General features: G+C 39.4%; 1 protein-coding gene across 4 annotated transcripts; it reads right to left on the reverse strand.

Annotated features, from left to right (window-relative positions):
- Positions 1 to 2,447: 2,447 nt before the first annotated feature.
- On the reverse strand, positions 2,448 to 15,002 carry CNP (2'',3''-cyclic nucleotide 3'' phosphodiesterase). 4 transcript variants are annotated; one of them, XM_075176933.1, is made up of 4 exons: positions 14,877 to 15,002; positions 12,099 to 12,774; positions 10,667 to 10,797; positions 2,448 to 6,862 (listed from the first exon to the last, which is right to left on the reverse strand). In XM_075176933.1, the coding sequence occupies exons 1-4, from the start codon at positions 14,979 to 14,981 to the stop codon at positions 6,401 to 6,403; spliced, it is 1,374 nt and encodes a 457-aa protein (XP_075033034.1). In that variant the 5' UTR covers positions 14,982 to 15,002; the 3' UTR covers positions 2,448 to 6,400. The 4 variants fall into 4 exon arrangements, with proteins under 4 accessions (XP_075033034.1, XP_075033035.1, XP_075033036.1 ...); XM_075176934.1 differs by lacking the exon at positions 14,877 to 15,002 and adding an exon at positions 14,627 to 14,713; XM_075176935.1 differs by lacking the exon at positions 14,877 to 15,002 and adding an exon at positions 13,581 to 13,655.
- Positions 15,003 to 19,489: the final 4,487 nt, after the last annotated feature.

The raw sequence follows: 19,489 nt of genomic DNA on the forward strand, positions 1-19,489 counted from the left end.
TATGTGTCAAAGTAACATCCACATGAATGCCAGGACTCAAGGTTTCCTAGTAGAACATTGACCAGAGCACCACACTACCTCTGCCAGCTTTCCTTCTTCCCAAGGTACATCCTTCCCCAGGTAAATAACGTATACGCACCAGCCATTCACATGATGTAAAAGAAAACGTGATTCATCAGACCAGGCCACCTTCATCCATTGCTCCATGGTCAAGTTCTGGAGCTTATGTGCCCATTGTAGGCGCTTTTGGCGGTGGACAGGGGTCAGCATGGGCCCTCTGACTGCTCTGCAGCTACCATGCCCCATACACAGCAATCTTCGATGCACTGTGTGTTCTGACACTTTTCTAAACATAGCAGCATTAACTTTTTCATCAATGTGTGCTACAGTAGCTCTTCTGTGAGTTTGGACCAGGTGGTCTAGCCTTCACTCCCCACTCGCATCAATGCATCTTGGGCCCCCATGACCCTGTTCACTGGAAGTCCTTCCTTGGACCACTTTTCCTAGGTACTGTACACTGCATACCAGGAACACCCCACAAGATCTGCCGTTTTGGAGATGCTCTGACCCAGTCTTATAGCCATCACAATTTGGTCCTTGTCAAAGTCACTCATATTTTTCCTGCTTCCAACACATCAACTTCAAGAACAGACTGTTCACTTGCTGCCTAGTATATCCCATCCCTTGACAAATGTCATTGTAAAAAGATAATCAATGTTATCCACTTGACAGTGGTTTTAATCTTGTGGTTGATCAGTGTGTATGTATATGTAATATATATATATATATATATATATATATATATATATATATATTATAAAATAAAATATGCTTGTTTCTGATAATCTGTATCAGTAGTGCATTTTTTATGCAAAGGAGTTGACTTTGGAATAACATTTAGCCACGTTCATTTTTTTATAATTATTTGCAAGGAGGTAGATATTGCCATTTAGTTCTTCAAAACCGGTATTGTTTTGTATTAAATGCAGAAAACCGACGGAAGTCTATCTGGCTGTATATGTAAAAAGTAGATTAATTTTTTTTTAGATTTCTCAAGGATCCCGTCCATAAAAGATTCAGGCCCTCTATAGAACATCTGTGTGTATACACAAAACAACTAAGAACTTTTGGACCAAATTAAAAAAACAAAAAATAAAACAATGTTCCCAATAGTCCATTAGTTCACCAGCTGAACTTGGGGCTGTTGAGGTGCACACAACAATGCAAAGATGACAATAGAAAGTTTGATCATGCTTAAAATGATTACAGCAAAAAAATATTTAGAGAATAAATCTTTTTGACCCATATTAACAGCCGTTTAATAATTGGTTGCTGACTGTGGAGAGAGGTCTTCTGTTTATGGCGATGGAGGCACCAACTAACATTTTTTTTTGGTGGAAAGTCATGGTTGAAGAGTTACCATTACATTTTTCCTCTGTTCAATGTGATGGGGGGGGGGGGGGGTTTCATCTTTGTCCTGCTACAGAGGCGGCAAAGCCTACACATGTACAGATGTGCTTCCTGTTGACAATTTAAGTATTGGCAGAGACGTACCATCTGTGTGTGTTTTTAAATAACTGCTGCAATAAGACTATCATGTCACAACTATACATTGTATAAATCCTTTTGTCAGAAGTTTGCAATAAGTTTTTAAACTTTTTGCAGAAAAAAAAAAAGACGAATACCCAATGCCTAATGAGCAAGTAACATCTCTAGTTCACATTAATATCCATTAAAGGCTCATGTTCAGAGTGAGGCACTATAATTTTATAGCATACTCATTTAAATAAATGTTGAATGATTAGTGTTATTGTGAGCTGTACAGTCAATTTACTTTATGACAGCTTGTAATAAAGGCTTAAGAGGACACGAGAGGTTGTTCTAGAGAACTGGGGCTACTAGTTGCAGGACTTACAACATGTATATATGCTAGAAACATTCTCGTCCAGACTCAACCCTGAGGATTGTAGTGTGCACTTATCAATTCTGGGCTATAGAACATTCCCTCTCCAACTACTGACCAAGCACTTTATTACAATGTTAAATGGGTCACGTCAAAACAAACATATCCTAAAAGTATTATATTATATATGTATCCAGGTGGTAGGGGAAGTCTGACAAAAGAAAGGAGACTGCACATTTCACCTTCTCCTAGAACACTGGTTCTTAAATTGTTGCATTCAGGACCTAAAATTAAACTGTCTGCCCTACATCTTGGCACCCTATGTTGTCAATTCTAAATTAATATTGTGCTTCCTTTTAATTACTGCTGTAATAGATATAAATGCAATTACACTTAGATGGTGCCTAGTAGTTTAGTCCACTGCAAGAGGATCATAGAAACCTTATAGTGACCTATAAGTTAAGAATGTCTGTTCTAGGTTCCACATGTTATTGTGCCAACATCCAGATACACAGCCAACATTTTCCTGACAAAACACACAATATTTTTGTTTATTTTTTTTATTAAACATTTTGGTAACATATTTAAGACATGTTTAGTTATTTTACTTTTTTTTGCTGTTGCTGTTGAGTACAATTAGAAACAAGAAGTTACAAAAGCAATTCATGAGACAGTAACTAATCAATTATCTTAAAATAGGTGCAAAGTAAGAATAGGCAGCCAATCCAGTCAGTAGAAACTAGTGATAATACAGAGGCATGGGGCACCATGTGCCTCATTCCTCAGCTGTCACTAGCTGTAAATGAATTGATTAGCTGCATTCTCATTAATTTCAGTTCAGTCCACAAAATGGCTACACCCATTGCGTGCAGGATATAGAAATTATATATATATGCAATGGCTAGTTGTAAGAATGTGGTCTGGTCTGATTTACGCTATATATATTTAAGCTAGGTAGGTCATTTAAAGCAATTTTAAATTCTACCACTTCCCAGTAAGGGTGTCTGACAATTACTACCTGTAATATCAAGATTAGCCCATGGACATTGATCTTCTTGCCCATCTTATAATGACCTGTAAAAAGTAAACATATTAGTTCAGTAGTAACTGTCAGACACCCTTACTGTGAGGTGGTAGAATTTAAGATTGCTTTAAATGACCTACCTAGCTTAAATATATATAGCGTAAATCAGACCAGACCACATTCTTACAACTAGCCATTGCAAATCATAGTGCCAAGTAGACATGGTTTCTGTTTAATGGCCAAGTACATCAGAGTCTGGAATGTATTGTTGCATTTTTATTTTTTATTATACATTTTGATTCCAGTTTTGACTACACAGGAAGCCGTTTTTTCAAAATAATTTGTCAAATACTTAAAGTCACAAACTGTTAACCGAAGTAGGATTACATTTTTAATAACAAAAATAATATGCCTTTAAACCAAACCACAACTTAAACATTAAAATCAATATAAGACCTCACTCACTGGGTAAAACAATAGTGTTTTATTTTACCTCCAGTGCAGGTAAGCTGCATCATTGATCTCTATGCTAAACGCATTCATTCATTAGACAGCTGTATGCACCAGTGGATTAAGTTTACTGCACCAGAGATAAAACACATGTTGTACACAGTGTGCACACACACACTTACCCTCTACTGCACTGATATTTTCAGAGAGTTGAACTTTAATGTCAAAAGCTGATAAACACACAAAGCCAATCATCTGATGGATATCACTACTATGTTCCAGAAAATAGTGGAGGCAGGAAATATAAGCTTTATGTAAATCCACTAGATTCTGCAAATGACATTTTGGGTACTTTCATCATGTTGCAATGCACCACAGCTCTTCTGGCCCCCATCAACTTGTAAATGGGGTTATAGAGACAACTGTTCCAGCCAGCGACAGAACTACCATTGGTGCGGCAGGGGCCGTACCCCATGGAGATAATGGGGCCTGCTGCAAGGCAGATGCAGAATTTCCATCTCCCTGCACCCAGGCCCACAGCTCACTAGTTCTGCCTCTGATTCCAGCTGTTGCTGCAAGTGCCTACTATATATTACTAATTCATTATTAATGATAACTGTTCAGTGCAATTTGTTTCTCCTGGTCCGACCTTGAGATATCCCAATATCAAGATCACTTAGTCTTACAATTCTAATTCTAAAGCCCTGTATATCTGTGTGCACTTCACCTGACCGCTGTTTACATTAGCCTTGGTGAAGACATGGACAATTTTAAGGATGGCTTACAGTTTGCAAAATGTTTGAAATACTATCCAGTCTGTTTTATAGATGATTATTTATGAAGAGACCTAGTTCCATTTCAAGATCAGAAATTCACCCTTGGGAGAAGCACCATGTAGCAGAAGCTGATCAGATGGACAAAGCTTTAGTTCAAATGATAGAAATTAATTTCACTTTCATTTTGTAATTCTGAAGGCACAAATCACACCCTAGATAATAATTTAGCACTTGCAAAAATGAGGTTAAGCAACATATTATTTTAGAGTATGTATATCTACAGTTGGTCCATAAATAGCTGTAGGCAAATAGAAGTTTGCAGACACACACTAAACAAAATCTTGGCTTAAGAAAGCAACTCAAGGGTGTAGTGACAGTAATGAAAAAAAATATCACTTGCATGTCACATATATCGCACAATGTAAAACATTGTTGTTGATGTCTACCCTAAAAAAAGAAACTACACTTTCACAATGAATACCCCACCCCTTTGTGGCCAGCTCATGCGTCGGGTCCACCTTTGTGGAGGCCTGATTTCTTCCGACATGCTAAGTTCAATACAGGGCTGGTGGAGGGATTATCTGTTTTTCAAAGGATATTTATTAAAGTGGAAAAGTCCTTTTAAGCTACAAAATTCAATCCATAGGTGCCTACAGCTTGATCCTTACTACTGCAACAAAGCCACTAATATGTCTACACGTTTTTACTGTACTTTTGACATGGTTGTGTACAGTGCAGTTTGTGAAACAATTCTAGGGATAGCCTGAATGGCCACCCACACATTCATGTTTTCATGTAGTAATACAACATAGCAAAGACTACATCAGTTGTACTGTACGTCAGAGCTTCTGCTCAGTGAGATGTAAGCAGGAGGATAGCGAGGAACTGACCACTAACTCCCTGCTTCCCTTCATTAAAATTAATAGTATCCGAATTCCAAAACTTGTACTGGATTTGGAAACACAAAAACAATTTTTGAGTGTTGTTCCCCTTTAAAGTTGTTGTTCATTTAGGATATCCCCCTTAAGCACTCCTTAGGCATATAGCAAATAGTTTGAATTGTTTACATATATGGAGTTCTGTTACCTTACATGGTTATATATGTATGTGCTTTGTTTATGCTTATTTCAGCATACTTCAAACGTAAAAGAATGGAAAAAAGATAAAACATGAAAAGGGTTTTTAATTATTGTAACTAATACAGGTAATTGGCCAGTTAAGTGCAATTTTAACATGCCTCTGGCCTCCTCATAACTTAATTCAATCTTATTCATGCCTATCCTTACATACCCATTCAAATAAATACCTAACTTTTTTTTTTTTTTCAAAGAAAATGCATTTTTTTCATTAAGTGCCATGTTGAAATATATTTACTTATTACAATATCAAAACTATTTGATACAAAAATCCTAACTTGGAGACTTCAGCCCAACTAGGCTGCAAACGTCTGTCTATAAATTCAAAACGATTCATTCAGGGACATTGATGTGATGTGATGTAAATCGTAGCAATCACTCAGATGTCAGCTTTCCTTTTCTAAACAGTACAAGGAAAATTACAACTTCTATGAGTCACAGTATTCCAGTATTTCATTTTCCTGTGCACTCAATTATTCCATCGAGAAAAATCGGATTTCAATCGCATTTCTACTTTAACAGTTGGACATTTTAAATCCCCAAAAATCAACACGTTCCTTTTCCTGTAAGTAGAAGTTATTTCCTTTTACTTGGACAGTATATCTCAATAAGCAGGACCTATACTCCCTGTACATAATATGAGAGCTGCCATTCTGGTCACTGGTTTTGCTCAAAAGAAAAAAAAAATGTTTTTCATGGATTAGTGGGAGATGGTCTAATATTCAACAAATGAATAATATCCCATTTCAGAATAAATTAAGTTTTACAAATCATAGTAAAGTTAATGTATTTGTAATATGAAGGTGCTGAACACTGTCTCTTTGATTTGTAAAAATTAACACTAATTATACGATCTCTGCATAGCTATTTTTAACTATATTACAACTATAACACTGACTTTAAATACTGTGGAAGGCAGCAAGTGTGAATGCACTATTATATTATACCCATGTATTATCATACAATGCTGTACCTTCATTGTCACAGAATACGGGATAGATAAATTACTAAAAAATATTAAACATTAAGTGTCACTTTAAAAAGTTATAAAGCAAAAGTTGTTTGAAAGTTTTCAGGACCAAACTAAAAGTTTATTTTAGTGCTGACTTTATTACAGAATTTGACACTGGTGTAAAAGGCCCTTTTTGCCACCCCGCAATGGTATACTGACACCCGGTTTTCCATAGTAACCTGAGAAGATGGACTTGACTTCAATCTTTCTGGACAGGTTTAGCATCCACATACCATTATCATAGTAGGATATTTTACCACTGACTGGCCCGGTAAACTCTCCCACATTCTCCCCCTCTCTCCCACTTTGCTGCAATTTTATGAACTCCAGAAGGTCAATACCAGTTTGAACATCTTGCACTTCATTGGCAGTGCCCAGAGTGATGTGGGCACGACTTCCCCGTGGAAAGGTATCCTTGGGCATCACTTCTTTCTCAGCATCTGCAGGCCAAAGTAGAAGCTGGTCTTCTGTGAGTTCTACTTGTGCTCCTACTGTCCTGGGAGTGGCGAACAAGGCTGTGATGTGGAGTGTGTAACCTTTGGAGTAGCCCTTCTTCACAGCCTGGAGAGAGGAGAGGAAAGACTTACACCAGAGACGTCACACATGCAGTAACTCATCACAACCAATCAGCTTCCACCAATCTAGTGTAAGACCATCTAAGCAAATACCGGAATAGTTGCTTTGGGTGCTGTCCATTTGCACCGTTCGTGAATAACCACTATGTATTTACTCATCCTATCAATTATCATCCTTCATCTATACAGCACTTGCATATATTTGTTATTATTATATTTTATTTGTAAGGCGTAACAAGGGTTAGAAAATACAAAGCAATGACAAAAAATTTTTAAAAAGTGACAAAATGAAATAAATACAAAACAACGAATTTACATAATTACATTAAAACCCACAACGTTAAATAAATACACAAGGAAAACACTAAGAGAGACAGCACACTTCGTACAGGGGATGGGCAGACACAGAGAGGGTGAAACTGAGGGGTACAGCATAGATGCAGAATACAGAGGAGGGCTATTAGGCTTGGAATGAAAAATTCCGAAAATGGAAAGAGGTAATCAGAGAGGAGGTGAAGTGTCGGTCATTGGCAGAGCAGAGTGGGCAGGAGGGAATGTATATGGAAAGGAGGTTGGCTACGCAGGGGGGCAAGGAGTGATTGAGGGCTTAGTAGGTGAGGGTAGGGAGTTTGAATTGGCATGGGTAGAGACGGAGAAGGAGCAGTTGGTGAGGTAGGAGGTGAACCATGCAAGTGCAGCACATGTCGATGGAGTGTTCATTGCTTTACATATCAGTCTATGTTCCACTGGAACTTACAATCTGATTTCCCTACCACAGGCACACCAACATAGGCAAGGCACAATTTAGTCAAAACCAAATTAACCTACTAGTACAGTGGTGGCCAACCCATGGCTCTAGAGCCACATGTGGCTTTTTGAGCTTTGAAATGTGGCTCCAGGCCGGGAACATCAACAATAATATAATGGCATGTGGGGAGGTCTAATGACATGTAAGGGGGATGTGGTGAAAACTGGTGGAAGGCGGGGAGGTCTGATTTGCGTGTGGAGAGATAATGGCATGGGGGGGGGGGGGGGTCTGGTGGGAATGTCTGACTGGCATTTCTGGGGCATGTGGGTAGATCCAATGGGCATGTAAAGAAGTCTGAGGGATTGTGGATACAGAAGCAGCCTGAGCTACTGTGAAGAGACTATAAGTAGACCTTTGAACCCTCTTCCCCTGGACACAGCGAGGTAAAAGTTGTGCTGATTTGATGATTTTTCTGAACATTTTGGCAATGATGGATACCTTCTATTTGCTTAGCAAGATATTGTAAATTATGTCATATTTTCAATGTATGTGTGTATGGTATGTATGCGTGTTTATATTGGGTATATGTATATGCACACATATATAAAAGGTAAAGTTGGCTCTTTTCAGTACCTATAGATATTTTTGGCTCTTAGTCTTTAGTACAGGGGTGGCCAATGAGTCAGAGACCAAGGGAGGAATCCAATGTGAACACAAATATACAACCCCATCCAGCACACTGGCTGGAACTAAACCCAGGGCATCAGTACAGCAAGAAATCTCAAGACTTCCCAGCAATGTTCTGCACCTGTTTTTTTGGGTTTTTTTTACACTGTAATAGGACTGCACAAGTTGAGGGTCTGTATTAGAGATGGTCACTGACCCCCGTGTTTTGGTTTTGGATTCGGTTTTGGATCTGGATTACCGTCGTGTTTTGGTTTTGGTTTTGCAAAACCGCCATTGCGTGTTTTGGTTTTGGTTTTGGTTTTGTTTGGTTTTGTTTTGCTATTTTTTGGGAAAATCCATGTTTTTGGGCCTAAATTAACCCAATTTAGTGCTCCAACTGTTCTGGAGACAAGTAATCTAATTGTTGAGGTAATAAATCATCCAAAAAAACAGTTTAATTCTTCGTTGGTAGGCCTTCATTTATTCTACACACAAAACAGATTGTCTTCCTCTCCATCTATGCATATTGGCAATGCAGCCATCGTCTTTGGATGTATATTACACCCTACACTTATAGTTAAATATGTAAAGAAATGGAAAAAGACAGTTTGCTTTCTGTCTCTATAGGCCCCCCTCCACTTTTTTAAAAAAACCAAAAATTCAGCCATTATAGACTGTACAATATTAATTGACATGGAGAAAGCCAGTTTGGTTTCTGTCTCTCTAGGCTCCCCTCCACTTGTATAAAATACTAATAAATTCAGCCGTTATATACTGTACAATATAAATTGAAATGGACAAAGGCAGTTTGGTATCTGTCTGCATCAGATCCTCTCTCCACTAGGAGTAAAATAGAAAACTATTCAGCCGTTATATAATCTAGAATATAAATAGAAATTGAGAAAGGCAATTTGGTATCTGTCTGCATCATAATCATCAACATCATCATTAGCGCCCTCGTCGCCTACACAAATCTCCCCCTCATCCTCTTCTAATTCTAAAGTGGCATCCTCAATTTGGGTATCACCGGCTACACTCGGGCTATTAAGGCACACATCAGAAGAATGCTCACGATTAGACATCCTACTGTTGGATGGACTCTCCACAGGGATTGTTGTCATTTGTGAATCAGAGCAAATATTCTCCTGTAATGCCTCACTGTTATCTTGCAGCTCGGCTTTGACGCGTAACAGTAGTTGTGCACCAATTGTAGGCTGGGTAAATTTTTGGGATCTGCCACTAATAGCCAAAGGTGAAGGCCTCATTCTCTCTTTGCCACTGCGTGTGTAGAATGGCATGCTTGCAATTTTTTTTTTATCGTCACTTAACTTTTGCTCAGTTACACTTCTTTTTCGCTTCAATACAGTAAATTTTTTTGGGGTTTTTGTTTTTTGCACTAATTTGAAAACACTCTGTTGTTTGACATTGCCTTGGCCAGATGACGTACTGGGAACACTAACATCAGGACTGGTGACAGAACCTGGTTGCTCATTCAGATCATATGTGGACTGCTTTGAATCTATTCTGAGCGCAAACCACTGGGGAGTGCTAAAAATTATTTGGTAGATACTGCTGACAGATATGACTTTTGACAGCCAGAAATATTAATGCACAATTAGGGAGTACACCCCAAAAGCACTGAGGAGTGCTAAAAATTATTTAGTAGATACTGCTGACAGATATGACTTTTGACAGCCAGAAATATTAATGCACAATTAGGGAGGACACCCCAAAAACACTGAGGAGTGCTAAAAATTATTTAGTAGATACTGCTGACAGATATGACTTTTGACAGCCAGAAATATTAATGCACAATTATGGGGGACACCCCAAAAGCACTGGGGAGTGCCAAATATGAAGAAAAAATAATAAACCTCTATCCTCCTCTCTGCACTAGCGATTTTGGTTAGAGCAATTGCAAGAACAATATTGTATTCTCTGTCCCTGCTCTAATTAGCCTATGACTACACCCTGCTCTCTCCCTCTGTCAAATGGCGATGGATTGCTGTGGAGGCGTGTATTTATAAAGTTGAAGTATCGCGAGAACCGAGTCCCGAGATCCGACAACGTCACAATGACGTTCGGCCTCGATTTGGATTCGGAATGGGCGGGAGAGTACCGAGCTGCTCAGCTCGGTACTCGGATACCCAAAGTTCGGGTGGGTTCGGTTCTCGGAGAACCGGACCCGCCCATCTCTAGTCTGTATACACTGACAAGTGTTGTGGAGCCTTACAAATCAATAAATATATGCCACAGTTAATCAGGGTTGGAAGCCAAAATGAAAAAGCAGTGAAATCACTGAGGCATTTTGGATGTCACTCCTCCTTTAAAGATTATAGCACATTTTTGGTTTAGTACCGTTGACCACTCACTCACCTCTAGGTGTCCATATTCTTCTGATCCCAAAGCCTTCCCATAATCACAGAACTTAGCTGTGCAATGTAGGATGTTGGGCGTTTTGGCAAAATACTTCAAAAGATCCAGCTTATGTTTGTCTTCATAACCATCTGACAGGAAGAAATAAAGAATTAGAATTTTTACTCTAGGAAGGATCACCCTTTAAATGTGTTTTTTTTTTTTGCATAATAGTTAAAAGGTACAAAACTAAACTAAAAAAAACACAGGCATGATGTACTATTCGATTACACTTAATTTCAGTTTCCTTCAAAAAAAAGTAAAGATGTTTTATACTAATAAGCTGACAGTGCTTACTGTACATGCCCATTGCTCCAAAAAACATCATACCTAAATAGCAAACCTAGTACAAGCAAAGACATTTGTCCTTGTTCTATATACAGACCTATAAACTTTGATAAACCTTTTTCTTTCACAAATAGCTTCACTATATTCCTAATTGGCTTAGTCCCCTTATGCACCAGTGTTAAAGTCATGCTCTTACTTTGTTTTTTTAACGCAATTAAGGGCATCTAAACAGGTACGGGAATGGCATCTATTGGCCCTCATTAACCCACACCTGTTGGGTACAGCGCAGCAGTGTCTTTTGGATGCTGCAAACTTTATTTACATTTTCCTCATGTTCACTACAAGTGGGTCACTTGAGACCCCCATTGACTTCCCTTTCCGAACACAACTGTGCTGGTTACCAGATTACACCAAACCATCCCTTCCACATGTATGGATGACAGGACAATGTGCTGATGTCACTGAAACCAAACAGCATCCACTTGTGTCTAGAGAACAGATTATGTGTTGAATTATAGAATCATTCGAATAATGGATGGCAAAATATAGGTCATACAATGCTACCCATTATTATACAAGAGACAGCTGCATAACAGAGATGTATAAAATTCTTCTGTATAAAATTAGATCTGGTCATTTTTACACAAGTACAAGTCCAGTTTTGGTTGACAGAATGTAAAGGAGGTGTACAGCTGCCTGGTGTTAAATGCTGACTTAGAGAGTAAGGGGCCAGGAAAGCTTTGAATATGGGCAAGTGGAATGGCTGTGAGCTGTTCACAACTAATCAGTTGCAAAATATTACAGTGCAGAACTCCCCATTACTTCCACGTTCAAAGCCAAAATCATAGAACTATTTACAAACTAATAGACACCAGTTGCCACTTATGAAAATTTGGTAGCAAGTAGCAAGTACAGCAGATATATTAGCCCTAAAAGAAACCTAAAAAGCTGGTAACCTGCCCTTTATTAGGCTCAAGCCTCCAGCTGTGTATCATTAAATAAAGAAATGTAAATGGGAACTCACTCACACATATACTTAATTAATTATTTTAAGTAGTTTCAATTTCTGACACAACCTAACAATCAAACCACTGGCAAAACATACATGGTTGTAAACGCTTCTTAAAGGTCTTAAGGTTTTGTAGCTGTTCCAGGAATTCATGGCTGGTCTTTCTAAGGGAATCCTCATCCCGCTTTGCCAGGAACCATCCAAAGTAGAGGGGCAGGAGGTCCTTCTCCAATGTAGGTCTAAGGTTCTTCAGCTCTTCTAGAGACAACTTCCAGTGGTTCCGGTCTTTCAGTTGTGCACAGTCCAGTCTCCATGGAGTCTTGGGTTCTAGGACAACTACAGTGAATTGGTACTTGTTGGCCATATCAAACAACTCATCAAGCCTTTCACGGTCATGGTGTGTATCATCAAGGATGACCAGACTGACCTCGCGTCTTTCAAAGCAAGATCTTAACTCGTCATCAAGTTTAGAGTAATCTCCTCCACTAGAGCTCCTTATCACTGGTTTGATTTCATACTTGTCAGCAGAAATGATACGGGATGAGTCCTTGTATTTTTGGTCAATATCTTTTGCCAGGGTGGACTTTCCACTCCCAGGAAGTCCCCTCAAGAGAACTAAGATTTTGGATTCTCTAACAGTAGCCACTGTGTGGTCATCCACCAACAGTGGTGGCCTCTGGCCCTCTTGGTGATCTTTTGAGGCTTGTGATGACATCTTGTGGTGCAAAGACTTGACTGTATCTGCCTTAGATCTCTTGAAAATGGACCCAACCTAAAGAAGCCAACAATTGTTATCAATACAAATGCCACATAATTACACATAGACTTCAGTATCTCAACTTGATAATGACTCATTCCTCAAAAAAGATCAAATTTGAGAAACACACCAAAATTATTTTCATTTCCTTAAATACAGACTAAAACAAGATGCTGTAATTAAATTAAATATATTTTTTACCATAGCAATTTGACATTAACTTAGCAAATGGACTTTGACAAATAACATAATTAAGATTGCATACATGAAAATGGCAGCATGTACTTTTTAGCATGTACTCGAGCATTAAATGTATACACTTTTTGGAAGCAGAGGAATTTTATTAGTTCTGCTTGCAAAAGTGTTCATTGTTTAGTCTGATGACCCAACCATCAGCTCCCCCTAAAAACAAAACAAAAGAGTAGCTGGTGAGCCCATAACACAACAGTCAACACCATTCACAGCTTCCCACTGACATCTCCACTCAATACAACAGGCTAGCTATTGTCAGGGAAATTAACATTTTGTCTTCCACTATGGAGTAACTGTGTAAGGGACCAGAGTATATCATGAGATTTGTCACAAAATTGTGATTGTGCTTGGAGAAAATATATCTGGGTTTCCTTGGAACTAATTGCACCTTTAAAAATGCCTTCAGTGGAACAAGTTATTAATTACTCTAATTAAAAAAATAAAACAATTCACCCCAAAAAAAAGTTATATTAAGAACACATACATCTCACCTCCTCCTAATACACAGACATCAGGACACATATCAGTCATCCTCCTAATCCACAGACATTAGGACGGGTACCTCTTACCTCCTCCAAATGTGCAGATATCAGGATAGTTACCTCACACCTCCTCCTAATACAAAGACATTATGACACGCATCTGTCACCTCCTCCTAATACATAGATATGAGCATGTGTGCCTCTTACCTCATCTGAATACACAGACATAAAGACATGTGCCTCTCACCTCCTTCTAGTCCACACACATCAGGACACATATCACCTCATTATATACAGACATTATACTGAGAAGTCCACCATGCTGGTTAGAAAAGGCTATCAATCTATATACCACAACATTTGTATTCAATTACCTGTCACCATCTCCTACTACACGAAAATCTCTAGCCTCTCACCACTTCCTAATACACAGACATCCGACACTTGCCTCTCACCTCCTCCTGATACAGATATCAAAACAAATGCCTCTCACCTCCTCCTAATACACAGATAGCAGGACATGTGCTTCTCACCTCCTCCTAATACACAGATAGCAGGACATGTGCTTCTCACCTCCTCCTAATACACAGATAGCAGGACATGTGCCTCTCACCTCCTCCTAATACACAGATAGCAGGACATGTGCCTCTCACCTCCTCCTAATACACAGATAGCAGGACATGTGCCTCTCACCTCCTCCTAATACACAGATAGCAGGACATGTGCCTCTCACCTCCTCCTAATACACAGATAGCAGGACATGTGCCTCTCACCTCCTCCTAATACACAGATAGCAGGACATGTGCCTCTCACCTCCTCCTAATACACAGATAGCAGGACATGTGCCTCTCACCTCCTCCTAATACACAGATAGCAGGACATGTGCCTCACACCTCCTCCTAATACACAGATAGCAGGACATGTGCCTCTCACCTCCTCCTAATACACAGATAGCAGGACATGTGCCTCTCACCTCCTCTTAATACACAGATAGCAGGACATGTGCCTCACACCTCCTCCTAATACACAGATAGCAGGACATGTGCCTCTCACCTCCTCCTAAAACACAGATAGCAGAACATGTGCTTCTCACTTCCTCCTAATACACAGATATCAGGACATGTGCCTCTCACCTCCTCCTAATACACAGATAGCAAGATGTGTGTCTCTGACCTCCTGTCATCTCCTCTTATTACACAGACACCATAACAAGTGCCTGTTCCCTCCTTCTAATACCCAGACAGCATTACACATGCCTCTTAACTCCTCCTAATACACAGGCTTCAGGTTAAGTGGCTCTGACTTCCTCCCAATACACATACAGCAAATGCTGTTTTACACAAACGACTTTCGAGTGTATGTTGCAGCAGGCACCTGTCTTACCGTGCAAGAGATGAGAGAGCTCGGCCTGTTGTAGAGCAAGACTGATGGGCACAGAAAGTGTGAAAGTCTGTGCAGCTGCAGAATGCTGGAGAGCCTGGCACACATTTGTGTTCCTGCTGCTCCCCCTCTACTATCCCCGCCTCCTCCAACGAGAGCCTTCCCTCCAAATGCCACATACAGTATGTATTGTGCTGTATGCACAATGCCATGTATTATAATAATACAGATAACCGCAGATAAGAGAAACTATATGATTACAGACTCTATACCATTATCCACAGCGCTTTCTAATGCCTAAAAAGCAAAACATGGACTTGATATATAAATCATCAATTACTATACTGGTGTGTTCTATGCATCTATGTAGACGTGCTTTATACATGTTTTTAAGTTTGCTATTTATGTGGACATCGGATACATAAAACTTATTACTGAAAAAAACACAGCTCCTTAACAGCAGCCTTATATGGGAACCAGCAAAACGGTTCCTGTGTATGTTATGACTGTTTATTTCAATGGCATCGTATAACAATCTCATCATAAAACAACCATGTAATTGCCCTTAGTGAGAAATCCAGTCAGGGAAAATGATCTATTCAGCTAGGAGTATAAATACATGTATTTATACTGGGTATAAAGAGCTTTGGAAATAACCCATCTACCCAGTACATTGCTGTATTAAAGTACATGCAATGTTAACGATGTGCTGGGAAATAATTATAATACTACTATTATATGTAATGTGGTTATATAACTGCATGGAGTAATGAGTGCACTTCTATCACAGCTGATAATAGTAAAGCTGGGAGGAGAGCTGTGCAGGGAAGTTGCTCATTGAGTTCAAGTCAGCTTCTAACCATACAAATTAATTTGCTGTTTGGACATTCTACCATGAAACCATATAGCGAAAATAACTCCCATCCTCATGCCCTGTCCATTCAACATAGTCATATAGTTTCATATACCCCTATATTGTATAAGGAGGAATATGAGACTATGGGCCTCATTTATTAATTAACTGTCAGTATTTAACTTATGCGCAAAACAGAACACTCATTTGCACCCCTTGCAATGTAACATGGTTTTGTCCAGGAGACTGAAATAAGAATCCTCTTCATTTAAATTCCTTAATGAATCAGGCCCTAAATTAGCATTAAACAATCCTAATTGGATTATGACAATACACTAGAGGGAAACCAAGTGACACAGAGTGGTTACTAAAAAACAAAAATGTATTACATCAATAATACACCACCAATATCACATAAAAGACCCCACCTTGGGGCGAGATGCTAAACAGAACAAAATATGACTCACATCAAGCTGGTATTCACTATGTATTATGACTAAGATATATCAGAAAGCTCATATAAATCCTGTTTATAGTATATAATTAATATAACCGTTGCAATAACATGATATATATGAATTAGTCACCACAATAAATAATAATTGTTCTGATGTTTGGTATTGTGTCTTAACTTTCTTAGTAATCCTGTGAATCTAGAAATAGATATTCTTCTAAATTATACACAGCAGCTACTGGTTATAAAAAATTAAAGTGCACTTGTTAAGTAATTAATCGAAAGTCATATCTCGGATATATATCCCATTCAATAGACCGATAGAATATCTCCAGATTCTTGTGGTCTCACACCTCTGAGGATAATGAGTTCAGTAGTTTATCTCATAAAATTAGGACACTACAACCATTATTAGACCTTCTCAAGTCCTGGTATTTGCCTGACAACTGCCGGGCGGTGTTGGTGATTCAAGCAGCCGTCTATTAGTAGATGTTCTTTGCCTCATGTAGGGTCCACATAGGAGGGTTGAAAATGTAGTTTGAACAGTCTATGAAGAAATCTGGCTCACTCTGTTGGAAATAGCAGTATAATATAATTCTGGATAATCAGGTGGAGGATGACAGTGCTTATCTGATGCACTTCGTCTGACTCAGTCAGACTTTTTCAAAGACTTCACAGCACTATCAAGCCCAATCCAAGCTTGACTATTCTAAGAATAAATATTATAGTTGGGGCAACCGTACAGGGAAACTCTTAGCTGCTATGTCCAAAACTTTCAGATGCCGTAACCACAAGACCAATGCTTCCACAATCCCCCTGACCAGATCCAAAGACATTGCGGAAACCCCCGTGGGCCAACACACTCTCGCTTCAGTGGGCTAGGAGGTCCATACCCTATCTGGGCATCCAACTCCCAAAAAATATGGTTACTCTCTACAAACTGAATCTTGGTAATGTCATTACGAATCTACAAAAGGAACTAGTAGGTTGGGAGCATCTTAACTTCTCCTACTTGGGTAGGGCAAACCTCTTGAAGATGGTGTCCTTCCCGAGATTGTTATATCAGTTGCAAACGTTGCCTCTATTGCTGACAAAAAGGATGAGCAAACTATTAATAGCTTATCCCGCTCTTTTATTTGGAAGAAAAAGTGCTCCCCATGTCAGTGTTCTCAAACTCCAACAGCCAAAAGCTAACAGGGGTATTAAATTCCCTAATGTAGTCCAATATAGCAATACTGCACATTTACATTACCTGAGAGACTGCCTCATGAACACTAGCACGTGAAGCACACCAATTTAGTGATGGAAAAAAACAATTCGTCCCTCACCTTAATATTAAGACCCTCCTCCACCTCCATGACCAAGAACTCCTTCCTCATGTACTGGATAATCTGCTTTTGCTTTCAGTCAGAAAAATGTATACTTCGGCACAAACTATACCATAATCCCTACAAATCCATATATTTACCCTGTTTCAATAATCCTGATTTTCAGAACGGCGCGGCTGCTCGTTCATTCCGTACGTTGGAGTCTGAGGGGCTTATGCTCTGGTGGCCAACTCTTAGATAAATCCCGCTGGAAACCACTCCAGCACTTCGAAGCATTAGGATTATTTCCCTTTATAAATCCATGTGGCCTGACCTTTATCCAGGCCCAACATTATGCTAGCAATGTAATTTCTGTGTTCTCTGATACTGACTGGAATAATCTTCTCGACACTCTCCTATTGTCAACTCCTCCTTCAAAGAAGGCGATCTCTATACATTATACTTTTTTGAGGACAATAATAGAACATGCCGCTCTTAATACTGGTTTGAGCCAATGGCTACGATATTTCCCCCATGTATGAAGTCATCATACTCAAGATTTCTCCCTGCTGCTACATATGTGAGATGTTTCTCAATATTTTTCATAGAGGATACCTCTCGCCACCTTGCAGGTGTGTTATAGGCCTCTCTGATAACTCTGACTGCCCCATGTGTGGTGAATCCCAGGCAGATTTGTTCCATTGCTTTTGGAAATGCCCCATCATTCTCGGCATCTGCATCTGTGTGTGGAGATTTGCGATTGCGCAGCTGGTCAATTACCTGCCATTAGGTCTGAGTGGGCAATCCTGGGTGTCTTGCACCCAAAACGCGAGAACTTCCAAAGGAAGCAAAAACTGCTGTTGGCAATTTCAGCAGCGGCACGAAAATGCATTCTCCATATATGGATCCAGAAATCTTCCCCACACACAATCCTTTTTGAGATAAAGGGCTAGATTTACTAAACGGCGGGTTTGAAAAAGTGGAGATGTTGCCTATAGCAACCAATCAGATTCTAGTTGTCATTTATTTGGTACATTCTACAAAATGACAGCTAGAATCTGATTGGTTGCTATAGGCAACATCTCCACTTTTTCAAACCCACTGTTTAGTAAATAAACCCCAAAATGTTTTTCATTCTGCAAATGGATTGGTTGGAAGCATCCCTCCAGAAGGAAAAACTAACCAGAAAATTTTTGACACCTGGGAGAGCTATATAGCCACATTACCTACTCGCCTGCGGGAACAACTCAGAAAGTGCTTTCACCAGAAACTCTGGTATGAGACTAGGGTGTTTCTACAAGGCCATCCAATCTTTGTTTAGGATAGGTGACCTCCCCCCCGCCTCTGGTCTCCCTGCGCTTCAGCTCTCTCATTCATGCACACTACGCTCCACCGGACCGTGCTTTGTTATGTATATATTTGGGACCAGTGCCGTAACTAGACATTTTAGTGCCCTGGGCGAACCAGGGCACCGGTGCCCCCTATCTAAGTGTAAGTGACATTTGCAAGTGGGTGTGGCCACTGTAATGTGGGGGTGTGGCTAGCACTTTACTGAAAGAATACTGTTTATATATATATATATATATATATATATATATATACATATTAGTGGTGGGATTGAAATAAACTCTGGCCGTGTCTCACACTAGTTACCAAAAGCATTTGGCCACACCTGTTAATTATTGAATTGAGGTGTTTCAATCAGACCCGTTGTCAGAGGTGTATAAAATCAAGCACCTAACCATGCAATCTTGCAAATATTTGTGATACAAAATTGGCCGTTCTGAAGAGATCATTGACTTCAGGCGTGGTACTACGATAGGATGTTGCAAGCAGGTCCTTCTTATCTCTACATATGTATGTTTTACTCAGTATTGTTTTATTACTGTTTGTTCCCAATTGTAAAGCGCTATGGAATCTGTTGCCGCTATATAAATAAATGGTGATGATGATGATGCACCTTTGCAATAAGACTGTTCGTGAAATTTCTTTGCTGCTGCAT

Source organism: Mixophyes fleayi, chromosome 6 (genome assembly GCF_038048845.1).
Source record: "Mixophyes fleayi isolate aMixFle1 chromosome 6, aMixFle1.hap1, whole genome shotgun sequence".
Lineage (NCBI taxonomy): Eukaryota > Metazoa > Chordata > Amphibia > Anura > Limnodynastidae > Mixophyes > Mixophyes fleayi.